Here is a 17,254-nt window from a genome sequence, read left to right as displayed (position 1 = left end):
CAGGCAGTGCAGCGTTTCAGCCCTCAGTGATTTAGAAAAAGCATACATCATTTATCAGGAGAGGGAGAGGAGGAGGGGGAGGATGGGGTGGATAAGGGGTTATAGGGGAGGAGGAGAGGGAGGAGGAGTGGATAGGGGGTTATAGGGGAGGAGGAGAGGGAGGAGGGGGTAGATAAGGGTTTACAAGGGAGGAGGAGAGGGAGCAGGGAGTGGATAAGGGTTTACAGGGGAGGAGGAGAGGGTGGAGGGGATGGATAAGGGTTTACAGGGGAGGAGGAGAGGGAGCACGGGGTGGATAAGGGGTTTAGGGGAGGGGGAGGAGGGTGGAGGGTGGAGGGGATGGATAAGGGGTTACAGGGGAGGAGGAGAGGGTGGAGGGGATGGATAAGGGTTTACAGGGGAGGAGGAGAGGGTGGAGGGGATGGATAAGGGGTTACAGGGGAGGAGGAGAGGGTGGAGGGGATGGATAAGGGGTTACAGGGTAGGAGGAGAGGGTGGAGGGGATGGATAAGGGTTTACAGGTGAGGAGGAGAGGGTGGAGGGGATGGATAAGGGGTTACAGGGGAGGAGGAGAGGGTGGAGGGGATGGATAAGGGTTTACAGGTGAGGAGGAGAGGGAGGAGGGGTGGATAAGGGTTTACAGGGGAGGAGGAGAGGGAGGAGGGGATGGATAAGGGTTTACAGGGGAGGAGGAGAGGGAGGAGGGGTGGATAAGGGGTTACAGGGGAGGAGGAGAGGGAGCAGGGAGTGGATAAGGGGTTACAGGGGAGGAGGAGAGGGTGGAGGGGTGGATAAGGGGTTACAGGGAGGAGGAGAGAGGGAGCAGGGGGTGGATAAGGGGTTATAAGGGAGGAGGAGAGGGAGGAGGGGTGGATAAGGGGTTACAGGGGAGGAGGAGAGGGAGCAGGGGATAGATAAGGGGTTACAGGGGAGGATGGAGAGGGAGGAGGGGTGGATAAGGGATTACAGAGGAGGAGGAGAGGGAGGAGGGGTGGATAAGGGGTTACAGGGGAGGAGGAGAGGGAGGAGGGATGGATAAGGGGTTACAGCGGAGGAGGAGAGGGAGCAGGGGGTAGATAAGGGGTTATAGGGGAGGAGGAGAGGGAGCAGGGAGTGTATAAGGGGTTACAGGGGAGGAGGAGAGGGTGGAAGGGATGGATAAGGGTTTACAGGGGAGGAGGAGAGGGAGGAGGGGTGAATAGGGGTTTACAGGGGAGGAGGAGAGGGAGCAGGGGGTGGATAAGGGATTACAGGGGAGGAGGAGAGGGAGCAGGGGGTGGATAAGGGGTTATAGGGGAAGAGGAGAGGGAGGGGGTGGATAAGGGGTTTACAGGGGAGGAGCAGAGGGAGGAGGGGTGGATAAGGGGTTACAGGGGAGGAGGAGAGGGAGCAGGGGGTGGATAAGGAGTTACAGGGGAGGAGGAGAGGGAGGAGGGGTGGCTAAGGGGTTACAGGGGTTACAGGGGAGGAGGAGAGGGAGCAGGGGGTGGATAAGGGGTTACAGGGGAGGAGGAGAGGGAGGAGGGGTGGATAAGGGGTTACAGGGGAGGAGGAGAGGGAGCATGGGGTAGATAAGGGGTTATAGGGGAGGAGGAGAGGGAGCAGGGAGTGGATAAGGGGTTAAAGGGGAGGAGAGGGTGGAGGGGATGGATAAGGGTTTACAGGGGAGGAGGAGAGGGAGGAGGGGTGGATAAGGGTTTACAGGGGAGGAGGAGAGGGAGCAGGAGGTGGATAAGGGGTTACAGGGGAGGAGGAGAGGGAGCAGGGGGTGGATAAGGGTTTTATAGACGAGGAGGTGACGGAGGATGGGTGGATAAGGGGTTACAGGTAGAGGAGGAGAGGGAGGGGGGTAGATAAGGGGTTACAGGGGAGGATGGAGAGGGAGCAGGGGGTGGATAAGGGGTTACAGGGGAGGAGGAGATGGAGGAGGGGTGGATAAGGGGTTACAGGGGAGGAGGAGAGGGAGGAGGGGTGGATAAGGGGTTACAGGGGAGGAGGAGAGGGTGGAGGGGTGGATAAGGGGTTACAGGGGAGGAGGAGAGGGAGCAGGGGGTAGATAAGGGGTTACAGGGGAGGATGGAGAGGGAGCAGGGGATGGATAAGGGGTTACAGAGGAGGAGGAGAGGGAGGAGAGAAGATGAGGGAAATAGGGAAATAAGGGTAAAGTAGGAAAAAGTGGAAGGCAGAGTATCGGAGGTCGAAAGGAGGAAAAGAGAAGGTGACCTCAAAGGAGAGGAGGAGATGAGAAAGGAGAGGAGGGGATAGATGAGAGGAGAGGAGCAGAGAAGGAGAGAGGAGAGGAGGGGATAGATGAGAGGAGAGGAGCAGAGAAGGAGAGAGGAGAGGAGGGGATAGATGAGAGGAGAGGAGCAGAGAAGGAGAGAGGAGGAGGGGATAGATGAGAGGAGAGGAGCAGAGAAGGAGACAGGAGAGGAGGGGATAGATGAGAGGAGAGGAGCAGAGAAGGAGAGAGGAGAGGAGGGGATAGATGAGAGGAGAGGAGCAGAGAAGGAGACAGGAGAGGAGGGGATAGATGAGAGGAGAGGAGCAGAGAAGGAGAGAGGAGAGGAGGGGATAGATGAGAGGAGAGGAGCAGAGAAGGAGAGAGGAGAGGAAGGGATAGATGAGAGGAGAGAGGAGAGGAGCAGAGAAGGAAGATGAGAGGAGAGGAGCAGAGAAGGAGAGAGGAGAGGAGGGGATAGATGAGAGGAGAGGAGCAGAGAAGGAAATAGGAGAGGAGCAGAGAAGGAGAGAGGAGAGGAGGGGATAGATGAGAGGAGAGGAGCAGAGAAGGAAATAGGAGAGGAGCAGAGAAGGAGAGAGGAGAGGAATAGAGAAGGAGTGATGAGAGGAGCAGAGAAGGAGAGAGGGGCAGAGAAGGAGAGAGGAGAGGAGGGGATAGATGAGAGGAGAGGAGCAGAGAAGGAGACAGGAGAGGAGGGGATAGATGAGAGGAGAGGAGCAGAGAAGGAGAGAGGAGAGGAGGGGATAGATGAGAGGAGAGGAGCAGAGAAGGAGAGAGGAGAGGAGGGGATAGATGAGAGGAGAGGAGCAGAGAAGGAAGTAGGAGAGGAGCAGAGAAGGAGAGAGGAGAGGATGGGGATAGATGAGAGGACAGGAGCAGAGAAGGGAAATAGGAGAGGAGCAGAGAAGGAGAGAGGAGAGGAGGGGATAGATGAGAGGAGAGGAGCAGAGAAGGAAATAGGAGAGGAGCAGAGAAGGAGAGAGGAGAGGAATAGAGAAGGAGTGATGAGAGGAGCAGAGAAGGAGAGAGGGGCAGAGAAGGAGAGAGGGGCAGAGAAGGAGAGAGGGGCAGAGACGGAGAGAGGAGTGGGGCATAGAAGAAGAGAGGGGAGGAGCGGAGAAGGAGAGAGGAGAGGAGCGGAGAAAGAGAGAGGAGAGGAGCAGAGGAGCAGAACGTAGCAGAGAAGGAGAGAGGAGTGGAAGAGGAGAGAGGAGAGGAGCAGAGGAGCAGAACGTAGCAGAGAAGGAGAGAGGAGCGGAAGAGGAGAGAGGAGAGGAGCAGAGGAGGGGAGGGAGAGGAGCGGAGGAGGGGAGAGGAGAAGGGGGGATGGGTGAGATAGGAGAAGAGGGGGATGGGTGAGAGGAGAGGAGAAGAGGAGGAGAGAGGAGTGGAGCGGAGAAGGGGGGAGAAGTGGGTGATGGGTGAGAAATTGTAAAGAGAGTAAGCGAGCATGCATTTCTCTCTTTAATCACAGCTCTATCTCTCTCACGTTCTTTCTTTCCTTCTGTCATTTATGCGTTGGCGTCTCTCAGCCTAGAATTGTTTAATTTGTGATCTGGGCTGTGTGGAGTAATGTCACTCTCAACTGTGGCATGTTTAAACACACACACTGGACCTAAGCATGTTTACACTATCAGTCTCCATCAGAATCCGAACGCTAAGCATTCTTGGTCAACACAACACATTCCTTTAGAGAGCAACACTCTACGGGGACGAGAGGGAACACACACACTCCATTTGAGAGGAGCACTGCTGGGTGAAGAGGCATAAATTCTCCAGAGCGAGGAGAACAATACTGTTGTCCTCTGTCACACACACACACACACACACACACACACACACACACACACACACACACACACACACACACACACACACACACACACACACACACACACACACACACACACACACACACACACACACACACACACACACACACACACACACACACACACACACACACACACACACACACACACACAGGGATAAGGGGCAGGGTTGGTCTGGGCTTACTTAACGGTAGTTAGGTCCATGACGTGTGCTATATCTCACTGTGCTTAAATACATCAATCACAGGCTTTTCCTACTCCCTATTGGAGAGAAAAATACTCTCTCTCCCTCACCCCCACTCTCCCCTCTCTCTCTCTCTCTCTCTCTCCCTCACCCCCCCCTCCCTCCTCTCTCTCTCTCTCTCTCTCTCTCCCTCACCCCCCCCCCTCTCCCTCTCTCTCTCTCTCTCTCTCTCTCTCTCATATTGTCCCTCTCGCTCCCTTTGATGTTGATGTCAGCAGAGCACACACACCATACCACAAACACAGTTTTCATCTGAGCCACTCTGTCTTTGTCTGACATTTAGTTGTGTGTAACTCACCAGAAGTGCTCTTAGGCTTTTTAGGCTTTTACATTTCTCTACATAACCAACAGGAAATGACAGCCTTTAACCACCATCTCTACCACCTCTGGAACTAAAAATGCAGGACTATATTTAAAAAAAAGGGGGGGGGGGCTATCTCGAACCTAAAGGGTTCTTCAGCTGTCCTCATAGGAAACCCTTTGAAAAACCTTATTTGGATCAGGGTAGAACCCTTTTGGGTTCCATGTGGAACCTTTAACATATAGGGTTCTACATGAAATCCAATAGGGTTTCATCTGGAACCAAAGAAGGGTTTTACCTGGAACCAAAAAGGGCTTAACCAGGAGCCAAAAAGGGTTCTCCTATGGCAGGGATGGGCATATTTGATGAGGGTGGGGGCCACAGAATTTCTGAACTCATCATGAGGGATCGCAGTTGCACGCAGGTCTGCATAACCACATGTGCCGACCCCCCCCCCCCCCCCCCCACACACACATTGCAATAAAACAAAAATTGCAGCCCTCGTCTTTACAGTGTAGAGCCATTTTGTTTTTGTTTTAGAGGTCATTTCTACAGATTTCTCCATAGGGTGGAGAGAAATGTTTGCCATTTTAATATGATATCTGTGTCAGACTGACGAACAAAATTACGCGGCCGGTAATTCAACCATGATAACAAGTTTAGATAGCTGGCCGCTAGGCTCATTTACCAACTAATTGAATGACTATCAGTGACTGGCATAACAAGAGAAAAACTGCAGATGAACAAACAAATGTCAAACTTGAACCTTGTGGTATTCTACAACCTCGACTGAGTACAAAAAACTACATTGATCCAAGGGCCTTCAAAAGGGGAGCGGCCTGCGGGCCGGCAGTTGCCCATCCCTGTCCTATGGGGACAACCGAAGAACCCTTTTTTTCTAAAGCTGTGATCGAAATACTCATACGAACCGCACTGACTGTACTATTTATGACATAATCTAAGTATGTAGTATGCTTATTGGTCATAGTATGGATATAGTTAGTATGCTAAATGTTTCAAATTATTTTGTACTATATTCGGCAAAATTTGAAGTATTTCCGTGCTTTTTGGGCTCATAATGCAAATCTTCAGAAAATGGGCGTGGCTTCACAAGAATTTCAGATTTGAAGAAAAAGTCAGACGAGCGGATAACAAATTAAGTACAAAAAGTAAATATTAATTAATTTAACAAATTATGACAAATGTTGAGAACATGTTGAGCAATGGAATAAATAATTTATGACTTTTCAAATAAATTACGTTACACGTTGTGTTGCCTGACAATTTGTTAGGTATGCTAGCCTTATGAACCGCATAGCATATCATTACAGCAGTTGCTTGTATGTACTGGTATGTGTTAGCTACCTAATGTTAGGTAAGTATGGGTATTTGAATACAGCTTAAGAGTGTACACTTGGTTCTCTGTGTTTTGGTTTAAGTGTCATCTTTTTAGAAGCACCACCTCTCTAAGTTAAACCCTCCATGTTCTCTCGTTTTGCTGTAAGCCTGGGAATCCAAACAGCCCTTCACCCCCTGAACTCCCTTGTGATGCCAACAAACACATCAATATGTTTTCAGGCTAAAATGAGAGAGAGGACTGTTCTATCCTTAATCTGTCTCTGTGTAGTCGGGGATTAAAACTATCTGCAGTAGATTTTCACAGCAACCTCCTCTCGTCTCCTCCACCCATCTCCTCTCCTACTCTACATTCCTATGAATTATTAAACAAACGCCACTTTGTGCTTCACAGCGAGAGGGGGGATGTCGCACACACACACGCACACACACACACACACACACACACACACACACACACACACACACACACACACACACACACACACACACACACACACACACACACACACACACACACACACACACACACACACACACACACACACACACACACACACACACACACAAGCCTGTATATGCTGTTTTGTATATCGGCTTTTTGTGTAATATAATGTTGTCTGCTTCTGAACTGACAGAGGAAAATCCAAACCGAGGGTGTTCTGTTCTTTCCAACTAAATAGTCCCCTCGACTCTCATTGGAATGACTGTCATTTTGAGGACTATTAGGAGAGATACACTACATTTATAAACCACTCTCCTTCCATCAAACGGAAAAGTCTGTGTGTGCATCAGTAAGACTAAACGGTTTGGTTTGGGTTTCTTTTGTAATATATCATTTCTGAAATGGGCTTTCAGTAAATACAAACTGATCGCTAAACCTCTTTGGGGTAGCATTGACGACAGAGAGATGGAAATGTCTTACAAATGTGATTGTGTTATTTCTTCCGTGTCCCTAAATGAGCTCTTAGCGGGAAGTTGCACCAGAGGAAACATATCAATATATAGGAAGAGACTAAAGAAAGAATGGGAACGTTACACACAAACACACCCTGTCATATTAAAATAAGAGCTGTCCTCACGTTCTCCTGTGTTGTATTGATGAGGGTCCAGTATTCCAGACTCCTGCAGGGATCTGATGCAGGAGTCGACCAGCTCCAGTCCTGTGGTCAGCTCATCCTCTATGTCCTTCTGGCCATCAGCTGGACAGGAAACAGGAAACAGGAAACAGGGGGAACAGGTTAGTCTGGGTCACAGTCGTGATACAACCTCCATAAAGGATTTGTATTTTCAATGTCACACAAATTTGATGATGTCCATGTCTGTGATATCTGGTTGTATTCTTAGGAAATATGCATAATAAAATATTATACAGTGATCAATTATCAATAAAAACGGCTTATAAAAAGTCAATTATTTGACGTTTAGTCTACCTTGGATGTTCCAGCGAAACTGCTCATCTGCCGAACTGCAAGAAAACAGTTGAGTTTAAGAAAAATAACTCATAATATGGAGTTTATTATACAGTCATATACTGTAACCTCATAGTTCATTGTTGTTATAAAATATTCAAACTGTTTACTGTAGACAGCTGAGGTAAAAAATTATAATAATAAAAAAGCTGTAATAGCAGTGGTCAGAGATTCAGCACCATTGAAGTGGACAGCGACTGAATAGGGATTCTGAAGTTCAGCACCAACAGAACAGAAGACAGCGGCCGTCCGGACTACAGCCACTCGCCACCAGGAGACCACAGCAAGGGCTTACCAGGAACGAAGTCAGAAGTTTACACAAACCTAGAAGTGGAAGGCTCCCCAAGACCTCTGCTAGCGATCCTGACTTTTTCAAACCTTATAATTGTCAATAATAGGGAATAAATTGCAAGTAAACAAAAATATAACGTTCCATTGTTTCTGTGAAATCGCTGTCACATCCTCTTTATTTTTCTGGATCAGGGATAGACCACGCTAGGCTAATGTTGCTCTGTTAGCTAGCTCCCAAGGACAATCAATGAGAGCCAGTAACAGAGTGATTTCCTCTTGAGAGAACAAAGCTGAGTACAAAGCTGAGTATATAAAATGAACAGTAAATATTACACTCACAAACGTTCCAAAGCAATAGAAACATTTCAAATGTCATATAATGGCTATGTACAGTGTTATAACGATGTGCAAATAGTTAAAGTACAAAAGGGAAAATAAATCAACATAAATACTATATTTACAATGGTGTTTGTTCTTCACTGGTTGCCCCTTTCTTATGGCAACAGGTGCTGTGATGGCATCAAAATTGGATTTGTTCTCGTATTCTTTGTGTGTCTGTCTAATCTGAAGGAAATATGTGTCTCTAACATGGTCATACATTTGGCAGGAGGTTAGGGAGCTCCGTTTTCACCTCATTTTGTGGGCAGTGTGCACATAGGCAGACCTGGATCTCAAGAGAAAACAGGCTATGGCAGCCTCTCTCAATTGCAAGGCTATACTCACGTAGTCTGTACATAGTCAAGCTTTCCTTCATTTTATGTCAGTAACAGTGGTCAGGTATTCTGTCACTGTGTACTCTCTGTTGAGGGCCAAATAGCATTCTAGTTTGTTCAGATGTTTTGTAGATTCTTTGCAATGTGTCAAGTAATTATCTTTTAGATTTCTTATGATTTGGTTGGGTCTAATTGTATTTCTGTCCTGGGGCTCTGTGGGGTCTGTTTGTGTTTGTGAACAGAGCCTCAGCACCAGTTTGCTTAGGGGACTCTTCTCCAGGTTCATATCTCTGCTTTTTTATGGAAGGTTTGGGAATCACTTTCACATTCGTCGTATGAGTGAGACCAAGGCGCAGTGTGGTATAGGTACATTCTATTTTAAAGAATGAAACACTTAACAAAAACAACAAAACCAACGAACGAAACATGAAACTATACAAATTAGTGCAGACAGGCATCTAAACAATAGTCAAGATCCCACAACACAAATGAGGAAAATGGCTACCTAAATGTTATCCCCAATAACGATAAACAGATGTCTCTGATTGGGAACCATATCAGGACAACATGGACATACAAAAACCCCTAGACATACAAAACCCCTAGACATACAAAAACTAGAGTACCCACCCTAGTCACACCCTGACCTAACCAAAATATACAGAAAAACAGAGATATCTAAGGTCAGCGCGTGACAATCGCTTTCTTTTAAGTGGTTATAGAATTTTACGTCTCTTTTCTGGATTTTGATAATAAGCAGGTATCTGCCTAATTCTCCTCTGCATGCATTATTTTGTGTTGTTTGTTGTACACTGGGGATATTTCTGTAGAATTCTGCATGCAGAGTCAGTTTGGTGTTTGTCCCATTTTGTGAATTCTTGGTTGGTGAGCAGACCCCAGACCTCACAACCATATAGGGTAATGGGTTTTATAACTGATTCAAGTATTTTAACCAGATCCTAATAGGTATGTCAAATTTTATGTTATTTTTGATGGCGTAGAAGGCCCTTCTTGCCTTGTCCCTCAGATCGTTCACAGCTCTGTGGAAGTTACCTATGACGCCGATGTTTAGGCCGAGGTAAGAATAGCTTTTTGTGATATCTCTCTCTCTCTCAGAAACACTATAGCAGGCTATGCAGAAACACACAATTAGAGGGATCACTGGGTCACGAGCTCCCCTCGTGATCCTGGTGATCACATAGACCACGGCAGTGTGTGTACATGTGTGTGTGTACGTGTGTGTGTGTGTGCACCCAGGTCTTGCCCCTAATTGCACTGCAGTAGAGCTTCCAGTGTAAAATAGATGGAGGACATTACAGAGGGAGAAAGAGGGAGAGGGGGGAAGAGGGAGAAGGAGAGGGGGGAAGAGGGCTGGAGAAGTTAAGTATTTAATTTTAAAAATGACAATGTTTTTATTCCGGCCTGCCTGGATCCTCTATTAGGGCTGTTGCGGTGATCGTATTAAAGCCACACCTGCGGTCACAAGTAATGAAGGCACGGTAATTAGGCTTCTCCAAGTTCTGATGCTGCTGATGGTCATTAGTAGCCTACCAAACGTGCTAACTGCCTGGTACCCAGCACTCTATTGTCTCTCTAATCACTCTGACATCAATGTAAATGTGTTAAAAATCTAATCAAACACTTCATGAGAGCCAATGTGCTCGTGTTGCGCAACATTTCTATTGGCTATGCAATCGAGGGAGAAAACCGAGTGATGCCCTCTAATAAAAATACAAAGCTTTCTATAGGTTAGGCCTATTATATGTATTTCTCAACTTTCCTAATATTAAGCTCATCGGTTCTCTTTACAACAGGAGAATAGCCTACCTGGCTGGCATGAAAATTAACCAGGGGAAACGCTTCCTCCATTCACTATATAAGTGCATAGATCATGCTTCAGTCTTGAGACAGAAGCATGATAATGGTCCATTCGAAATCAAAACCAATGTCACACATATATTATTTAGTATATGTAAAGACAAGATTAAATCAAGAATAGTCTGATGGGTGACAATATTAGTTTATCACTTGTGAATGATGCCCAGCATAAGAAAAAATGCATTTTTTCCCCAACTTTTTTGAATCCTAGTCATGTAGCCAAGCACATAGGCCTATATGTTTTTATATAAGGTTTGTACAAACTAAAGTGGCCAAATAACTTCTTAAAATGAAGCACATGAATCCTCTTTCCAAGGGGTGTAGAGACTAACATGCAGATATAAGCAACTCATGTTTGGGGAAGATCATTTTCACCATAAAAATGCACCTTTATAATAAAAGCATTAGATGCATAATCACATTTGTGGTCACTTTTAATAATGGTGTTTTCCACTAATGGAACATTAGCGCTTATAGCCTACTGCTACTGCTGTGATGAATATGTACAGAAATTGCTGAATAGTTTATGCTAGTGGTTGTATTAATTTGGGATCTATCGCATCCCACAACTGTCCCAGACTATGTTTGGAATATTTATTTCTTTTGTACTATGTGGGATAGTAGATTGACATAGACTAATTATTCCAATATCTTCAATATGCATCTCGGAATTGGATAAGAATGTGCGCAGTTGCGTCCCAGATGTCTGTCTTCACTTGTAGCTTGTGAGAAAGGCCAGATCACATGATGGAGAGTGCGAGAGAGAAGCGCTTCGGATTTCGCAGGACACTCAGGGAGAAGGGCACAATGGAGCGCTTCGGGCCGCAAAAGGAATCCATTTTTTTTAGGGTGCATTACGGCCACAAAGGAGATGCCTCTGTGAAATTTAAGGCATTATCAAGTGCTTGTCAAAATATGAATGAGAGACTTTTGAAGTGTGTACAGCCTGAGCAAAACAAAAAGCAGAGCTCATGCCTTTCAAGTTACTTTTTTCAAATCATCATTAGTCTCATCATGCAGCCTTACAATGTATTAAAAATCAAAACATATAGCCCAACATTTGTAGAACAACTGAAGTTACATTAATAACTCTAAATTAAGCATATAGGAGTACATCATTCTTTGTTAAAGCCCAAAATAAACAGGGTTAGGTTACAACTCTTATAGTCTTCCAGAATCCTTGTGACGAAGAACAGATACGTGAAAATTATACAAAGGTACATTGTTCTCTCATGCAACAGACATCAAGATTTACATGGCGCCAAATGTCTGTCTCTAGTTCATTTACTGCTTGCTTATACAAAAATACTAATACAACCTAGAATACTAAATCTTCTCTTTAAATAAACTGGAGATTGGGTCTCCCTGGCACCAACAGACAGGCACGCTGACACTAATCATGGAATGGAATGTTGTCTTATCACCAAGCCATCGTAAATCTACTGTCAACGTTAAATCTCACGTTGCACACAGACACATGAGAGTTCTAAGAACCCTATTATGTTGCCTCTAAGAAAAACCGAGTGTGGGAACTTAACATAATGTTGTAATTCTATGACACCATGCTGCGTTGTGTGCCTCTTGAGTAAATCTGATCTGAAAAAAACATTTCAGGCTTTTCCGTGAAGACAACTGGAGTTTATGCACACCTTGTAATCAAAATTCTAATCTTAATTGGTGCGTTTCAAATTGTCCTTTTGTGAGGCGCAGCCGGGAACTAATTCTGTACGATGGTGAGTGGTGGGTCGATAAACAAGGTGGATCCTCCATCATCAATTCAATCTCCAGTTTGGCAACATTTTGGCTTCCCACTACAACGCCGATTGACAGACTTGTGGATGAAACGCTAATAGGATGTCGCCACTGCTCAACGAGCCTATGCGGCTGCCAACACCGACGCGTTTACACCGAAATCATCCACGTATTTTTACCACCGGAGCAAGATAGGAACAGAAAGAAACAACAGTACAACCTCGTCTCCCCTCTGCATTCAAGCAGCCCTTCGCAGCTGATTCTAACCGGGCCAAAGAAATGACAAGAGCGAAAGGTTTTTGTGGCCGCGGATATGCGCCCACTCTTGGTGCTTGAGAATAGGAGTTTCAGCACGTCGTGAGCCACATTGCGAACTTCCCTCTAGAACCCATTTCAGCAAACAGATAGTACTTGCTGTATATAAGCAAGCCAAAGCTGAAGTTGCCAATTAATTGGCCCCTGCACCCTGTGTTGCGCTTACTACAGATGAATGGAGCTCCAGGGCCACAGAGAGCTACTTAACAGTGACATCCCATCACATTACCCCGGAGTGGGAGACGACAAGTACCATCCTAAAGACATGCCCCTTTTATGATAGTCACATAAGTGTGCATCTTTTTCTCTGTCCAACCAAGCATTATAACATAAGCCTATTCAATGCCTGAGTCATGTTAAACATATTGATTTCGCAGTCATATTGCTTGTTTTCACAATCAGGAAAACCAGCACCTTGTATTTTCTTAAATGAACAATAATGAACTACAGTAACTGTTGGCATTTCATTTTCCAGCTGTACCGAAACTTAACTGAACCGTGACCCCAAACCTACAGTACAAACTGTTTCAGTCCTAATGCTTGGGTTTAGTTTCCCTGGCATTCAAGTCATGGGACGTATATTAACATCTTCATGTTCAAATCCTCTAGAAGTGACTCTGTTGGGCTTCACAGTACATTTTAGATACATTCAGATGATTTGGAAATTATGTGCGAAAAATGCTAACTAAGGGTTAAGGTTTGGATAGGGTTTGGATAGGGATACAACAGAAACAACTCAACGGTTAAGTTTAGACGTTGATTCAGAATGGTTAAGGTAAGGGTTAAGGTTTGGATAGGGAAACAACAGAAACAACTCAACGGTTAAGTTTAGACGTTGATTCAGAATGGTTAAGGTAAGGGTTAAGGTTTGGATAGGGAAACAACAGAAACAACTCAACGGTTAAGTTTAGACGTTGATTCAGAATGGTTAAGGTAAGGGTTAAGGTTTGGATAGGGATACAACAGAAACAACTCAACGGTTAAGTTTAGACGTTGATTCAGAATGGTTAAGGTAAAGGTTAAGGTTTGGATAGGGATACAACAGAAACAACTCAACGGTTAAGTTTAGACGTTGATTCAGAATGGTTAAGGTAAAGGTTAAGGTTTGGATAGGGATACAACAGAAACAACTCAACGGTTAAGTTTAGACGTTGATTCAGAATGGTTAAGGTAAGGGTTAAGGTTTGGATAGGGAAACAACAGAAACAACTCAACGGTTAAGTTTAGACGTTGATTCAGAATGGTTAAGGTAAGGGTTAAGGTTTGGATAGGGAAACAACAGAAACAACTCAACGGTTAAGTTTAGACGTTGATTCAGAATGGTTAAGGTAAGGGTTAAGGTTTGGATAGGGAAACAACAGAAACAACTCAACGGTTAAGTTTAGACGTTGATTCAGAATGGTTAAGGTAAGGGTTAAGGTGTGGATAGGGATACAACAGAAACAACTCAACGGTTAAGTTTAGACGTTGATTCAGATTGGTTAAGGTAAGGGTTAAGGTTTGGATAGGGATACAACAGAAACAACTCAACGGTTAAGTTTAGACGTTGATTCAGATTGGTTAAGGTAAGGGTTAAGGTTTGGATAGGGATACAACAGAAACAACTCAACGGTTAAGTTTAGACGTTGATTCAGAATGGTTAAGGTAAGGGTTAAGGTTTGGAATAGGATTGAAACAAACAAAAATGTGTGCCTACCACTGGGATTGAACACATGACCCTTGGAGCAGAGCTTGCGGCTTATGCCCATCTGCCACCCCCGTCCATAATACCCTAGCAAGCCGCAAGTCTACTTGATGGTAATAGCGCTCACCATTGCCCCTAGAGGCAAGATTTGAATACATCTCCCGACATGCTGGGGACCTGGAAAAATATCAAATATCACATTGTATCTTGAGTGACCTGGCTGGAATATTGACATTGGTGTCCATAGGTTATGGCACACTGCACACTTTAGCTGTGAGTGAATGAGCGTTCTTACACAGTTAGATAACAAGTGTGTGTGTGTGTGTGACAACATTGTTCGAGAAGGGGTTAACTGCAGGTCAACACATTCATACATTTCGAGTAATCCCGGGTTTGACAGGATTACTGGACCCGCCACACACTGGTTGGGCCACCCTAGGTGGAAACCCAGTGGGAATAACCAGCTGTGTTAGTCCCTATAATCTGTGTTAATCCTAGTCTGTGTGCAGCAGAGCAGCGTAAATCCCCCAATTCCACTAAAGTACCAAATTATCATCTCTGTTAATCCCAATGAAAGCCTGACATAGCATTCTAGATTGGAGAGTGTCCACTCCTAATTCCACTGCCACAGTACGGGGCTAGTGTGTGTTTCATATTTTGATGTGTAGTTATATGTACTCACGAAGCAGTATTCAACATTTTTACCACCTTAACATTTCATATTCTCATCATGGCCAAAATGTTATGGGGCGCACATTATGCCACATAATCTCTCCATGGTGTATTATGCATTGTGGAGTTCTTTCATTATCTGTAACTGCACAGAGGGAAGCATCATATCAGAATAAAGATAATAGCAGGGTCATTTTAGCTGGAGTTAACAGATGTTTTAGCACCAATGCGGGGAAACTAACAGGTGTGTTTTAAAATGTAATTATCAGCAGTAACACCCAAGCACACACATTCATATGCACTCACACACACATACACACACAAACAGTCTTGTACAACTAACCTTGTGGGGACACACAATTCAGTCCCATTCAAAATCCTATTTTCCCTAACCTTTATACACACACACGCACACGCACACGCACACACAGTTAAGATACAAAATCAACTACCCTAATTAAAATCCCTCTGTCTCTCCACCCAGGAGTTTTCACATTGTTTTGAATTTGACATTTGCATTCACATTGTCTCGTCCCCTCACTGTGCTCAAGCCCAAACAGTGCTTATTGACAGGCTGTCATTACCGTGACGAACTGGAACAGTGTTTCTGTGACAACAATCCGTGTGCAGATGTGTATTAATGGGAGTCCAGCTTTCACACAGTTTTATTTATACCATCAATAGCAGGCCAAGTTTAGGAGGCCAGATGAGCATTACTTCTTTGTAAAGCCTGAATGACATCTAATAACTTGATATAATACCTCTAATCCATAACCGCGGGAAGTAGGGGTGCTGAAGGTTCTGCAGCATCCCCTGAAAAAAAACATATTTTTTAAATCACTAAAGTAGTTCACTGGGCCTTTACTAGTCCTGTTTTAGCGGGCCAATTTAGCCGTCTGTAAATCAGGCAACAAAACGACATTCTGCCCAATTTCTCTGCCACTGACAGTCTAGTGTTGAATTGCATTATAGCCTATCATCCAAAACCACAATGCATGTTTTGGGTTGCTTGGGGGTTGCGCAATTGGCACGTAATGTAAAAGCACGTTTTTAGAAAAGCCTCAAACAAAACCCAATTCGTGTAATATAGCCCATTCCTTTTCACAAGAATATCACCAAATCATTTCTCAAAATTAGTTATTGTAACAATGATGGCATTTACCGGGCTATAAACTAGATGATGCCAATTGAGGCAAAACGTTTTGCGTTCTCGTTGGACATTCCTGCATCCAAACGCATGTGTAAAGTCTTCTTCCAACTCACACTCTCAAACACATAGATCGCCTTAATGCAGCTCACTCCAGATCCCAATCACCTGAATTCTGATCACCTGTTCACACACCTGTAGGTAATTTACACACACTATTGAGTTCAGTTCATTGCACCCCATCACTGTGAGGTATTGTTTGTATTTGTCCACATTCTATTCGGAGAGCTGTTAATCTCAATATTAGTCCCCCAGTTTATCGTCGTTTTTGGACATCCTCACTAACAATGTTTTTTGTCTATTCCCTGCCTGTACATTTGCCTGTCAGATTTCCTGTCACCAACCTCTTGCCTGTACTTCCCCCTGCCTGTACTGTTACCTGTATGGACTCCCTTCTGCCTGTCCCTGGACCCAGCTACCTGTCTCTTCCTGTGGTCCTTTCCCAATAAACATCTGCTGCACCTTGCGCTTGAAACCAGCGTCTGTCTCCTATCGTATTCATTACAGCATGCATGTGTTGGACCATTGCTTTGTCGATGGCACAGTAATGGCCAGTTCTAGATCTAAGTTTCTTAATAAAAAAAAAATGACTGAAAAAGTAGCCTAACGACTTATATGATGGGCATGGCTTATCTTTATATGATGGGCATGGCTTATCTTTTTATGATGGGCATGGCTTATATTTTATGATGGCCATGGGCATGGCTTATCTTTTTATGATGGCCATGGGCATGGCTTATCTTTATATGATGGGCATGGCTTATCTTTTTATGATGGGCATGGCTTATCTTTTTATGATGGCCATGGGCATGGCTTATCTTTATATGATGGGCATGGTTTATCTTTTTATGATGGGCATGGCTTATCTTTTTATGATGGGCATGGGCATGGCTTATCTTTTTATGATGGGCATGGCTTATCTTTTTATAATGGGCATGGCTTCTCTTTTTATGATGGCCATGGGCATGGCTTATCTTTTTATGATGGGCATGGGCATGGCTTATCTTTTTATGATGGGCATGGGCATGGCTTATCTTTTTATGATGGGCATGGCTTATCTTTTTATAATGAGCATGGCTTATCTTTGTATGATGGCCATGGGCATGGCTTATCTTTTTATGATGGGCATGGGCATGGCTTATCTTTTTATGATGGGCATGGCATGGCTTATCTTTTTATGATGGCCATGGGCATGGCTTATCTTTTTATGATGGGCATGGGCATGGCTTATCTTTTTATGATGGGCATGGGCATGGCTTATCTTTTTATGATGGGCATGGGCATGGCTTATC

At 44.8% G+C, this 17,254-nt stretch overlaps 1 protein-coding gene across 1 annotated transcript in view; it reads right to left on the bottom strand.

Annotated features, from left to right (window-relative positions):
* Positions 1-17,254, bottom strand: part of ctnnd2a (catenin (cadherin-associated protein), delta 2a) — a 439,609-nt gene that overhangs the window by 227,217 nt on the left and 195,138 nt on the right. Inside the window, exons 4-5 of the mRNA XM_046292625.1 lie at positions 7,412-7,446; positions 7,061-7,180 (exon numbers count right to left, since the gene is read on the bottom strand). Of these exons, the coding sequence (XP_046148581.1) occupies positions 7,061-7,180; positions 7,412-7,446 (155 nt within the window). The remainder of the gene's footprint in view (positions 1-7,060; positions 7,181-7,411; positions 7,447-17,254) is intronic.

Source organism: Oncorhynchus gorbuscha, linkage group LG12, assembly GCF_021184085.1.
Source record: "Oncorhynchus gorbuscha isolate QuinsamMale2020 ecotype Even-year linkage group LG12, OgorEven_v1.0, whole genome shotgun sequence".
Classification (NCBI taxonomy): Eukaryota; Metazoa; Chordata; class Actinopteri; order Salmoniformes; family Salmonidae; genus Oncorhynchus; species Oncorhynchus gorbuscha.
Note: the sequence above shows the minus strand (reverse complement) of the source record. Positions and strands in the feature narration are given on the sequence as shown.